Source organism: Piliocolobus tephrosceles, chromosome 7 (assembly GCF_002776525.5).
Source record: "Piliocolobus tephrosceles isolate RC106 chromosome 7, ASM277652v3, whole genome shotgun sequence".
Taxonomy (NCBI): Eukaryota; Metazoa; Chordata; class Mammalia; order Primates; family Cercopithecidae; genus Piliocolobus; species Piliocolobus tephrosceles.
The window spans coordinates 54,643,677-54,656,364 of record NC_045440.1 but is presented as its reverse complement, the minus strand read 5'-3'; the positions used below and the strand labels follow the sequence as shown (position 1 = coordinate 54,656,364).

Genomic DNA, 12,688 nt, shown 5'->3' with positions numbered 1-12,688 from the left:
GGCGTCTCAGTTGTTTCTAAAACCTCCAGGGTGAATCAGTTATCACGCGCCATCTCCCTTTTCACTCTTCTCTGCCTCTCTTTATTCAGCAATGCCACCTCTGGCTCTTTGTGATATTGCATTGACTTTTTTCAAGCCAATGTATATCTGGAAAGCACAAATACACATTATGCTTTCTTTCAGGTATGTGTATATATGTTTTTAAAAGGATGTGTGTGTATATATATTTAATTTTATATATACACACATCCATTTCTGATATAAAGACTGCTTTACTTTTTATTTATAGTCACTTGAGTTTTCTATTTATGACCTCTCCTGCTACCAGAGGGCCTTACCACAGTGAGATACTAGTCTGTTTCATTGATAGAATGGTTTTCCATTTTTCCTGTTCAGAGTCTCAATCAGAATTGTAAGTGGAGTGTGTAGGTGTTCAGATTAGAGCCCAGTGGATGGTGTGGTGACGGCTGCCAGTGTAATCCCAAATGCTGGGACTACAGGTGTGAGCCACCACATCTGGCCACCATTTACTTTTAAATTGATCACCATTTCATTTATTACTTTGAAAGGTATTAGCTGGTATCTTAGGTGCTTAATTAATGTAAGGGATTGTCCAAGGTAGCTATATAAGAAAAGTCTCTGGGATGATAAGTACCTTTTATGACAAGCTGAAACACTATTTTATTTTTATTTTGTTTATTTTTATTTTTAATTCACACATAATAATTGCATGTATTTATGGTACAATGTGATGTTTTAATATTTGTATACATGGTAGAAACCTTAAATAAAGCTAACATAAACATCACCTCATCTATTTTTTTTTGTAATGAGACAGTTAAAAATTTACTTTTTCGCAACTTTGAAATATGAAATATACATGATTACAAGCTGAGTATTCCTTACACAAAATGTTTGGGACAAGAAGTGTTTTGGATTTCAGATTTTTGTCAGCTTTTGGAATATTTGCATTATATTTACTGGTTCAGCATCCCGAATCTAAAAATCCAAATCTGAAATGCTCCAATGAGCATTCCTTTTGAATGTCATATCTGCACTCAAGTTTCAGATTTTGGAGCATTTTGCATTTTGGACTTCAAGTTAGGGATGCTCAAGCTGTATTAACTACCGTCACCATACTGTAGAATAGATCACTCAGATTTATTTCTCTAATCTCGCTGATACTTTGCGGCCTTTGACCAACGTCTTCCCTTTCTCCCCACCCCTCTTTGTTTTGTTCTTAGTGTCACATGGATTGTCCTGGGTTCTGTGAGCTCAGAGGCTGAATAATTGAAGACATTTTTTCACTTTCCCAAAGATCATACCCAAGGTCTTCCTTATGGTCTCCATCAAAGGAAGATCATGTAAGTACTGCTCACTGAGAATCCAAGGCCCTGAGCCGCAGGCCTGTGGAGCCACATCCCCTGGGCCTCACTTGGGAAGACCCTGCAGCAGGTGCCAGAGGGCCACTGAACGTATGCATGCTAGCCACGGCAGACAGAAGCATGGCTGACTTCCAAATGAGACTTTTCCTCAATAGGTTTGTGAACATCTCAAGTGTTAAACTAATTACTATGGAATTATTTTCAGAGGGCCTTCAAGAAAATAAGAATCAACTTTATTCTTCTCAGTGAACTTACTCTTTCACAAAAGGAGGCAGGACAGAATAATTCTGTCTTCTGAATACACTAATGGTAAGGTATTTGGCCAACAGGCATAATTGCTCTCTTACTAAGCTGTTTTTCTTTCCTTCTTTCCTCTATCATTTTCATCACACAAGGCTCCATTGTCTTTGTAGCTGCCCTTTGGTGCCTTGAGATTTATTTTCTCCTTTCTGTGTATAAGGTCTTAAAATAAGTGCTTTGATCAGCTGCTCTAGGGATCACACGTCTGGAACAGCAGAGCACTTAGAAGCCCACACTTTCAGAAGGGCATTGACTTTGGAATGGGCTGAAAAATAACCTTGTGGAAACAGCTCTCTTGTCTAAACTCTGACCATGTTTATTTTTGAGAAAGAATGCACACACATAAACATATATATTGACAGAGTTGACTTCTCACTAGAGCAGCTGTAACACTTTCTCTTCCTCATGTTGATTGTCTAGAAAAACTGCTGGCCTAGAGTTCACCCGCCCTCCCGCTTGCATTCCTGGCCTGAAAGGAAACAAAAACCCTGATGGAAGAAAAAAAAATCTGATCAGCTGGGCACGGTGGCTCACACCTGTAATCTCAGCACTTTGGGAGGCCAAGGCAGATGGATCACATGAGGTCAGGAGTTTGTGACCAGCCCAGTCAACATGGTGAAACCCTGTCTGTACTAAAAATACAAAAAAAAAAGTAGCTGGGGGTGATGGCGGGCGTCTTTAGTCCCAGCTAATTGGGAGGCTGAGGCAGGAGAATCACTTGTACCTGGGAGGCGGAGGTTGCAATCAGCTGAGATCGTGTCACTACACTCCAGCCTGGGTGATGGAGCAAGACTGAGTCTCAAAAAAAAAAAAAAAAAAAGAAAAATACAATACCTAAAAAATAATCCGATGAAGACAAGTGTGTGAGTGTATATGCAGGTGTATGGGATTCTGTAGTAAATTAGTGGCCTGTGTTGGACTATTTGGGGCAGAAACCATACAGAAAGTACTATTAAGAAGACTGGCTTCAAGTCAAGGAAACTACAGTCCACTTTTTAAATCCCTGTCAGAAGCTATCAGATACTTATTGAAATCAGCGTCAGAAAATCCAGGTTCAAATCACCTCTCAGCTGACTTTACATATGCAACCAATAGTATATCCAAACTTGTTTTCTCATCTCTAAAACAGGTCAGATCACATGAATGCTATTAACCCAAGGAGCCAAATGAAAAGAACAACTGGAATAACCACAATAAATGCAGGCGATCTGTGTGTCATATTGTCAGTTTAACCTACCTTTAGAGGTTTGCTTTTTAAGATTGCTTATTTTGAAATAATGCTACAGTCATAGGAAATCACGTACACAGAATGTACAGAGTGGTCCCGTGTACTGATCACCCACTTTCCCTCAATGGAGACTGCATAACTAAAGAACAACATCAAAACTAGGAAATGAAAAGGGTACCATTCACAGAGCTTATTCAGATTTCACTCATTTCTGTGTGTGCACGTGTATAGTTTCATGCAACTTTAGCACATTACATATATAATGTGCATAACTGCCACTGCAGTCAAGACACAGAACTGGTTCATCGCCACCAGGCTCCCTTTAAAGTATGACTCCTTTGTAGCTATACCCATCACCCTACCTAATCCCTAATCTTTGGCAACCACGAATCTGTTCTCTATGTCTATAATTTTATTTCAAGACTGGCTTATGTAGGCTGGGCACGGTGACTCACATCTGTAGCCCCAGCATTTTGGGAGGCTGAGGTGGGCAGATCACTTGAGGTCAGGAGTTCAAGATCAGCCTGGCCAACATGGTGAAACCCTGTCTCTACTAAAAATACAAAAATTAGCTGGGTGTGGCGGCGCATGCCTGTAGTCCTAGCTGCTCGGGAGGCAGAGGTGAGAGAATAGCTTGAACCCAGGAGGCAGAGGTTATAATGAGCCGAGATCACCCCACTGCACTACAGCCTGGGTGACAGAGCAAGATTCCATCTCAAAGAAAAAAAAAAGAGTGGCTTATATAGAATCATACACATATATGTAGTGTGTGACTTTCTGGAATTGGCTTTTTCTCCCCTGCTCAGCATCAGTCCCTGAAGTCTACCCAAGTTGTGTTGTGTATCAGTAGTTCATTCCTTTTAGTGGCTCCATGGGATTCCACGGTATGGATGTACCACGGTTTGTTTAATCATTCATCTCTTGAAGGGCTTTTGGGTTGTTTCTGGTTTTTGACTATTACAAATAAAGCAGCTGTGGACATTGGCATACAGGGTTGGTGTAAATGTAGGTTTTCATTTCTCTGGGATAAATGCCTAATAGTGAAATTGCTAGACCATATGGTAGTTGTATCTTCAATTTTATGAGAAACTGCCAAATTGTTTTCCAGATTGTTTGTACTATTTTACATTCCTATCAGCAATGCATGAATGATTCAGTTTCTCTGTATCCTTTCCAGCAGTTTGTGTTGTCACAATTTTAGTCATTTTAGCCATTCTAGCCATTTTTATAGCCACTATTTTTTCTCCATTTTACCCATTCTGCTGGGTGTGTAGTGATATTTCACTGTGACTTTAATTTGCATCTCCCTAATGGCTAACAATGTTGACTGTCTTTTCATATATTTATTTGCCATCTGCATATTCTCTTCAGTAAAATGCCTGTTCATGTCTTTTGCCCATATTCTTGTTGGATTGTTTGTCTTTTACTCTTGAGTTTTGAGAATTCTTTATTCTCGGTTCAAGGTGTTTGGCAGACATGGGGGTGAAAGTATTTTCCTACCGTCTGTATGCTGTCTTTTATCCTCTCAATAGAGTCTTTGGTAGGGCAAAAGTTTTTTAGATTCTAATGAAGTCTTATTCATGGATTATTTTCTTGCATGGATCATGATTCTTTGGTGTCTGTGTACTCTTCACCTAGCCCTAGCTCATAAAGATTTTTTCCCATTTTTTTTCCTAAAAGTTCTATAATTTTCCATGTAGTTGTACATTTAAGCCCATGATCTATTTGGGGGTAAGTTTTGCAGGAACTGTAAAGCTTAGGTTGAGGATTTTTGGAGAATTTGTGACTGACCTCTTGATGTCTAGATACATTTTAGCCCATGTTCCCTCTTTCTGCCTCTATATGTACGTTCTTAGACATTATTTCACGTCTACCTTCGATTTCACTGCTTTCACTCTAACACTGGGCTTCTTCAATCGTCTTACCCCAGAGTGATCATATTCCTCCTCTAATACCTTACTGCTTGAAAAAATGTACGATAATTATGTAGGTACCTTATATTATTGACATGAGTCATGCTGATGATATGCTAAATGTTTGTCTTTCTCAATATACGGTAAGTCTCTAGAAAGGAGGGAGCATATCTTGCTCTTTCTATTTTTTTTTTTTTTTTTTTTGAGACAGAGTCTCGCTCTGTCCCCCAGGCTGGAGTGCAGTGGCCGGATCTCAGCTCACTGCAAGCTCCGCCTCCCGGGTTCACGCCATTCTCCTGCCTCAGCCTCCTGAGTAGCTGGGACTACAGGCTCCCGCCACCGCACCCGGCTAGTTTTTTTGTATTTTTTAGTAGAGACGGGGTTTCACCATGTAAGCCAGGATGGTCTCGATCTCCCGACCTCGTGATCTGCCCGTCTCGGCCTCCCAAAGTGCTGGGATTACAGGTGTTGAGCCACTGCGCCCGGCCTTGCTCTTTCTCTTTATTCCCTATGGCTCCTAGCCCAAGGTTTTGCAGTTAGTAAGGATTCAATGATATCAGCAGACTCAAAATGAGTTGAGTGTTTCCATCCTTACAGTTGCTAGAAGAGGCACGTCTCCTCTTTCTGTATTCAGATGCAATATAAAAATATTTTTTTCAAAAGGCAAAAACTAAATGAAGGAGCCAGTAGCATCCCAACTGGATCGCTTCCTTCTACCCTCACCTGTTGCTGTACAGACTGGAACCTGTTAACAGATTAGTGAGGTTAGGATAGAAGTTAGGTTGTCCAGCACCAGCGCGTATGGTTGATTCCAGGATGCCATGGGAAGGTGTAACAGTGATTTTTAAATATTTTTGCATTTTATTTGTCTTTGATTCCACTTGCAGCATACCTTCTCAAGACAGTTAGAACTTTGAAATTATATGTATGTGTGTGTGCGTGCATATACGTACATACATATACAATAGCATACATATGCATCATATAATGGGTATATTTGTTGTTTTTGCTGTTTCCTCAAAATAGTCTCCACATTCTGTCTTTTAGAAATATCTTTTGCATGTGTTGCCTACATTAAGATGTCCATTAATTCAGGACTCTTGGCCACTACATCACATTTCATTAGAGCTTGCTAAACTCTTAGTGCTTAGATGATAATAGGGGGTGTGGGAATTCATGTGTTATTTGTTCACATACATCTGGAAGCTCAAAAGAACAGGCCCTTATATATTTACAAAAAAAACCTTTGTGTTGACCCTTTTTATTTTTATTATTTTCCCCTCCACTTGTGCCAAATGGTTAAAATAACATTAGGAGAAAGGGCAGACCTAGAGAATTATATAAAGAGTTTGCAAATAAATAATGATTATTATCAGGATATGAGCCGTGGCAAAAGAACAGGTGAATTTTCTGGTGTTAAGGTATTTGAACAGTTTTATAGTTTTGCAACACTTAATTTTGAGTGTGCTCTTGCTTGTTAGACATTAACACATGTCCATATTCTATACCAAGTAACCTTTTACGAGATGTTAATAGCTAAGAGGATTTACAGACTCAAACTGTATTTTCTTCAAACATACACACAACATCCAGCAGGTAAATTGTCATTCTTTGGAGAAATAATGTTATTACCTACTGATAGAAACTCAAGCTTAGGAAATTCACCTTAGGAAACTTTTAATTTGGAAAAAACATCCCTTAGCTCCTTAATGTTCTTATGTTCTTAGTTTATCGATTGTTTTCCCTAGGAATTTTTTTTGTAGAAAGCAGTCTACAATTTTTCTTTCATTATTATATGGGATATAATATTTATATCTGAGAAAGACATCCAAGGGCTAACACTTAAAGCCACAAAGTCTGTCTAGATTTGTTGAATGTTATCACCTGAAACAAACAAATAAACAAAAAAGCAATAAATAATAATTTGTTTTGGTAAGGGGAATCTGTTTAGATTGGAGAAAACTAGATAGATCAGGTAATTATCATCTAGGTTCTAGATGTCCCTTGGGGTTGGTTTGAAAACATTTTTGATAAAACATTAAGATAAGAGAGCAATGACACTAAAGCTTGCATATAGTTTTATATTCTTTCTGGTAAACACTTTCCCTTGACAGGAAAGGATCATGGATTGTGGAGATCACCTTACCTTGATATCAGGAACGGCCCTGGGGTCTCCTTCATTTTCTGTGATTTGGTGAATGTCTGCATTATATCTCTGAGACCTAAACAGGGGCAGAAACTGTGTCCATATAGATGGCCTGGAGAAATGTTTCTGGAGGCACTCTTGGTTATCTTGGGAAAGCTGGGGCATGTTTTCACAATAAAGGCCCCAAATGAGTCCTGTTGCCTGGTTTTCCCAATATTAGCACAGGATCCACTCTGTTTCTCTTTGTTTGGTTAATGCTGGGCTGGCTCTGAGTCTGTGGGGAGCCTCCTTGGAAAGTTACACTAATGAAAGCAAAAGGATTATCTGCTTTGTGGATCAGTAGCTTATCCAAAGATCTTTCATGTTCTATTCCTGGTAGAGCTGCTTATTTTAGATGTGTAAGTGCTGTATGTTATGAGTGCCCTCTAAAGGTAGAAATGTATTCTTAATTAAAATGTAATCCTAAATCAAAAAGGAAAGAAACGATCCAAGTGATATATAGCTTAGCATATAGTGGTAAATTAAATAGACTGTTTGGCAAAAATTCTTGTGTTAGTGGTGTTTGACAGCCAATAGTACTTGACAATCTTGGGCTGTGCAATTGACAGGCAGATGGTTGGCCTAATCTTCCCAGGTTTCTTAAAAGGTCAGTTTAATAATAGTCATCTTTGTAGGTAGTAACATATGCAAAACTCATACCCAAACTTAAACTCAAGGATTATTATACTTTTTACATACATCATGTGGAGTATGTTAAATTGATTTTCTTATGAGATGACTAGGTACCCAATGAGTAAGCCAAGAATTGGCTTCTAACACCATACTTCATATTTATAAACTGCTTTGTAAATATAAGATTATTAAGCAGAGTGGAAAAGGTAGAATAACTCTCTGTCAAGAGGCAACTAATGCCCAAGTAGCTTCTGTTGGGTTTGAGGGTGCACAAAGGTAAGGGATGTGTATTACTGGGGTTGATGTACTGGAAAAGTTTCCTTTTGTAAAATTGCTTTATAGATTCAATACAATGCCTATCATACGTCGGCTCCTTTCTTTTGCAGCGGTTGACAGTTGATTCTAAAAATCATATAAAATTATAAGGGGCCAGGCATGATGGCTTACACTTGTAATCCCAGCACTTTCGGAGGCTGAGGTGGATGAATCACGAGGTCAGGAGTTCGAGACCAGCCTGACCAACATGGTGAAACCCCGTCTCTACTAAAAATATAAAAAGTTAGCCAGGTGTGGTGGCATATGCCTGTAATCCCAGCTACTCAGGAGGCTGAGGCAGGAGAATCGCTGGACTCCAGGAGGCAGAGGTTGCAGTAAGCCGAGATCGTGTCACTGCACTACAGCCTGGGTGACAGAGTGAGACTCCGTCTCAAAAAAAAAAAAAAAAAAAATAAGGGACCCAGAATATCCAAAACAGTCTCAAAAAAGAATGAAGTTGAAGGATCACACTTCCCAATTTTAAAACTTACTACAAAGCTACAGTAATTACCATTAACATTCTTCACAGAATTAGAAAAAACTATTTTAAAATTCATGTGGAACCAAAAAAGAACTTGTATAGCCAAGACGATCCTAAGCAAAAAGAACAAAGCTGGAGGCACCATGCTATTGGACTTCAAACTATACTACAAGGCTACCATAACCAAAACAAAATGGTACTGGTACAAAAACAGGCACATAGATCAGTGGAACAGAACAGAGAACTCAGAAATAAGACCACACACCTACAACTATCTGATCTGAAACAAACCTGAAAAAAAAACAAGCAACCAGGAAAGGATTCCCTATTTAATAAACGGTGTTGGGAAAACTGGCTAGCCATATGCAGAACACTGAAACTAGACCCCTTCCTTACACCTTATACACAAATTAACTCAAGATGGATTAAAGACTTAAATATAAAACCCGAAACTATAAAAACCCTAGAAGAATATCTAGGCAATATCACTCAGGACACAGGCACAGGTAAAGATTTCATGACAAAATCGCCAAAAGCAATTGCAACAAAAGCAAAAATTGACAAATGGGATCTAATTAAATGAAAGAGCTTCTGCACAGCAAAAGAAATTATCATCAGAGTGAACAGGCAACCTACAGAGTGGGAGAAAATTTTTGCAATCTATCCATCTGACAAAGGGCTAATATCCAGAATCTACAAGAAACCTAAACAAAGTTACAAGAAAAAAAAAAAAAACCCATTAAAATGTGAGCAAAGGACATGAACAGACACTTTCAAAAGAAAACATTCATGCAGCCAACAAACATACGAAAAAAGCTCGACATCACTGACTATTAGAGAAATGCAAATCAGGCTGGGTGTGGTGGCTCAATGCCTGTAATCCCAGCACTTTGGGAGGCTGAGGCGGGTGAGGCCAGGAGGTCAGGAGTTCAAGACCAGCCTGGCTAACATGGTAAAACACCATCTCTACCAAAAATACAAAAATTAGCTGGATGCGGTGGCATGTGCCTATAGTCTTAGCTACTTAGGATACTGAGGCAGGAGAATCATTTGATTAGAGATCGCAGTGACCCGAGATTGCACCACTGCACTCCAGGCTAGGTGACAGAGCAAGATGCTGTCTCAGGAAAAATAAAATAAAAAAAAAAGAGAGAGAAATGCAAATCAAAACCACAATGAGATACCATCTCTCACAAGTCAGAATGGCAATTTCTTAAAAAGCCAAGAAACAACAGATGCTGGTGAGGTTGTGGAGAAATAGGAATGCTTTTATACTGTCGATGTGAACGTAAATTAGTTCAACCATTGTGGAAGACAGTGTGGCAATTCCTCAAAGATCTAGAACCAGAAATACCATTTGACCCAGCAATTCCATTACTGGGTATATACCCAAAGGAATATAAATCATTCTATTTCAAAGATATATGCACATGTATATTAATTGCAGCACTATTCACAATAGCAAAGACATGTAATCAACCCACATGCCCATCAGTGATAGGCTGGATAAAGAAAATGTGGTACATATACACCATGGAATAGTATGCAGCCAGAAAAAGGAGTGAGATCATGTCCTTTGCAGGGATATGGATGGAGCTAGAAGTCATTATCCTCAGCAAACTAATGCAGGAACAGAAAACCAAACACCACATGTTCTCTCTTATAGGTAGGAGCTTAACAATGAGAACATGTGGTCACAGTAAGGGGAACAACACACACTGGGGCCTGTCAGGGGTGGGGTTGCGGGAGGAAGAGCATTAGGAAAAATAGCTAATGTATGCTAGGCTTAATACCTAGGTGATGGGTTGATAGGTGCCGCAAACCACACGTTTACGTATGAAACAAACCTGCACATCCTAAACATGTATCTGATAACCTCAAAATTAAAATAAAAAATTTTAAAAAGTGACAGTAATTAAGACCGTGTGGTACTGGTATAAGGATAGGTATGTATATGTGTAGATCAATGGGACAGAATTGAAAGTCCAGAAATAAACCCATACATTTATGGTCAATTGATTTTTGACAGGGTGCCAAGACAATTCAGTGGGGAAAGAATTGTTTTTTCAGTAAATGGTGTGGGGACAACTGGTTATCCACATGCAGAAAAATTACATAGGACCTCTATTTCACACTCTTTACAAAAACTAATTCACCATGAATCATAGATCTAAATGTAAGAGCCAAAACTATGAAACTCTGAGAAGAAAACATAAGGTTAAATCTTTGTGACCTTGGATTAGGCAAAGCCTTCTTAGATACAATATCAAAAGCACAAGAAAATAGGTAAATTAGACTTAATCAAAATCAAAAACTTTTGTGTTTTAAAGTACGTCATGAAGAAAGTGAAAAAGCAACCCACAAAACAAGGGAGAATATTGCAGATCGTGTAAATAATAAGGACTTGTAATTCAGAATATATACAGAGCTCTTATAATTCAAAAACAAACAAAAAAAAATTAAAAATGAGTGAAGTGTTTGCATAAACATTTCTCCCAAGAAGATGTACAAATTTCTAAATAAGCACATGAAAAGATGTTCAACATTATTAGACATTGGGAAAAGGAAGTCAAAATCACAGTGAGATACCTATTCATACCGAAATGGATTTACTTTAACTAAAAAGACAGACAATGACAGTGTTGGTGAAGATGTGGAGAAATGTAGATCTTTCATTCATTACTGGGTTGAATGCAAGGCCTTGCAACCACTTTGGAAAACAGTTTGGCAGTTCCTCAAAATGTTAAACATAGAGTTACCATACAAGTCAGCAATTCTACTCCTAGGTATCTACTCAAATAACAGAAATGAAACCTATGATCACACAAAGACTTACACACAAATGTCTAAAAAATTGAAACAATCTGCATGCCCATTAACCAGTAAGCAGATAAACAAAATATGGTACATCATACAATGGAATATCATTCAGCCGTAAAAAGGAATAGAAGTATAGATACATGTTGCAACATAGATAAACCTTGAAAACTTTATGTTAAGTGAAAGAAGTCATCCACAAAAGACCACATATTGTATGATTACATTTATTAAAGAAATCTCCTGTATAGGCAAATCTTGAGATATAAAAAAAATTAGTATTTGCCTAGGGCAGGGGGGTATTTGGAGAGGAAGAGAGTGACTATTAATGGGTAAGAGGTTTCCTTTCAGAGTGACGAAAATGGGCTAAAATGGATTGTGGTGATATTTGTATAGTGCCGGGAATATACTAAAAACCATTGAATTGTACCTTTTAAATGGGCGAGTTATATGGTATGTGAATTATGTCTTAATAAAGCTGTTAAATTTTCTAAAAAGAAAGGCAACTTCCACAAGTGACCAAATGTTTTAGAGTGGGGCAATAAATCTCATGCATTATTGGAGTTTCAGGAAGCAAGCTGCAGTACAGCTGTGTTTTCTGGTGCCAGGTATCTCACAAGGCTGCAGTGAAGGTGTTGGCTGCTGACATTTCAAAGCTCAACTGGGCTCACTTTCAGGCTCACCCATGCAGTTGTCCATATTTGGTTCTTTGAAGCCTGTTGGACTAAGGGCTTCAATTTTTTACTAGTTGTTCACGGGGGGCTATTCTTAGTTTGGCCACATCAGCCTCTTTATGGTTAACAAACAGCACCTTGCTTCATCAGACTGAGCAAGTAAGAAGAACCCAGGAGAATGCAAGCAAGGCAGCTTGCATTGTAACCTGATCTCAGAAGTGACATCCCTTTACTTTTCTGGTCCTTATAGAAACACCAGTAGATCTAGCCCACACTCAAGAAGAGAGGATTCCACAAGGATATGAGTCACTGGGAGGTGGGGATCATTAAAAGCCATTTCAGAAGCTGTCTACCACATGGACCATATTTTTAAAATGTCAAATTGTGGGAGGTTGTCCTTATGGGGCCAATGGTGCAATGCAATGAAATTAACTTACCTGGAAAATCTGAAGCTTGGTTGCCATGAGTATTCAGGACACTGGTATGGAGTGTAAGTGAAAACCTGCATGTTTGATGATAGATGCACTTCAGCAATACCAAAGCAATCAGAAGCTGTTAGGGCAGTTGGTGAGAGCACTGTGTGAAGAGGTCATGACGTCACTACTCAGTGTTACCATTAGGCCAAACTAGGCCAGCTTCTTGCAAATGCCTGTTGTTCCCAAGGGGACTGTGTGAAAGAATGGAAAAACCATTCTTCCATTAAACTAATAATTTATTCAGTCACCTATAAAAACTTCTCAAAGTCCTTGTGTAACTG

General features: G+C 38.8%; 1 protein-coding gene across 4 annotated transcripts in view; it reads right to left on the bottom strand.

Moving 5' to 3' along the window:
• The window catches only part of RGS20 (regulator of G protein signaling 20), a 106,666-nt gene extending 99,424 nt beyond the window's left edge, over positions 1–7,242 (bottom strand). For all 4 annotated transcript variants that reach the window (XM_023184205.2, XM_023184206.2, XM_023184208.2 and 1 more), the window contains exon 1: positions 6,973–7,242. In XM_023184205.2, the coding sequence (XP_023039973.1) occupies positions 6,973–7,137 (165 nt within the window). In that variant the 5' untranslated portion in view covers positions 7,138–7,242. The remainder of the gene's footprint in view (positions 1–6,972) is intronic.
• Between the last annotated feature and the right edge of the window lie 5,446 nt (positions 7,243–12,688).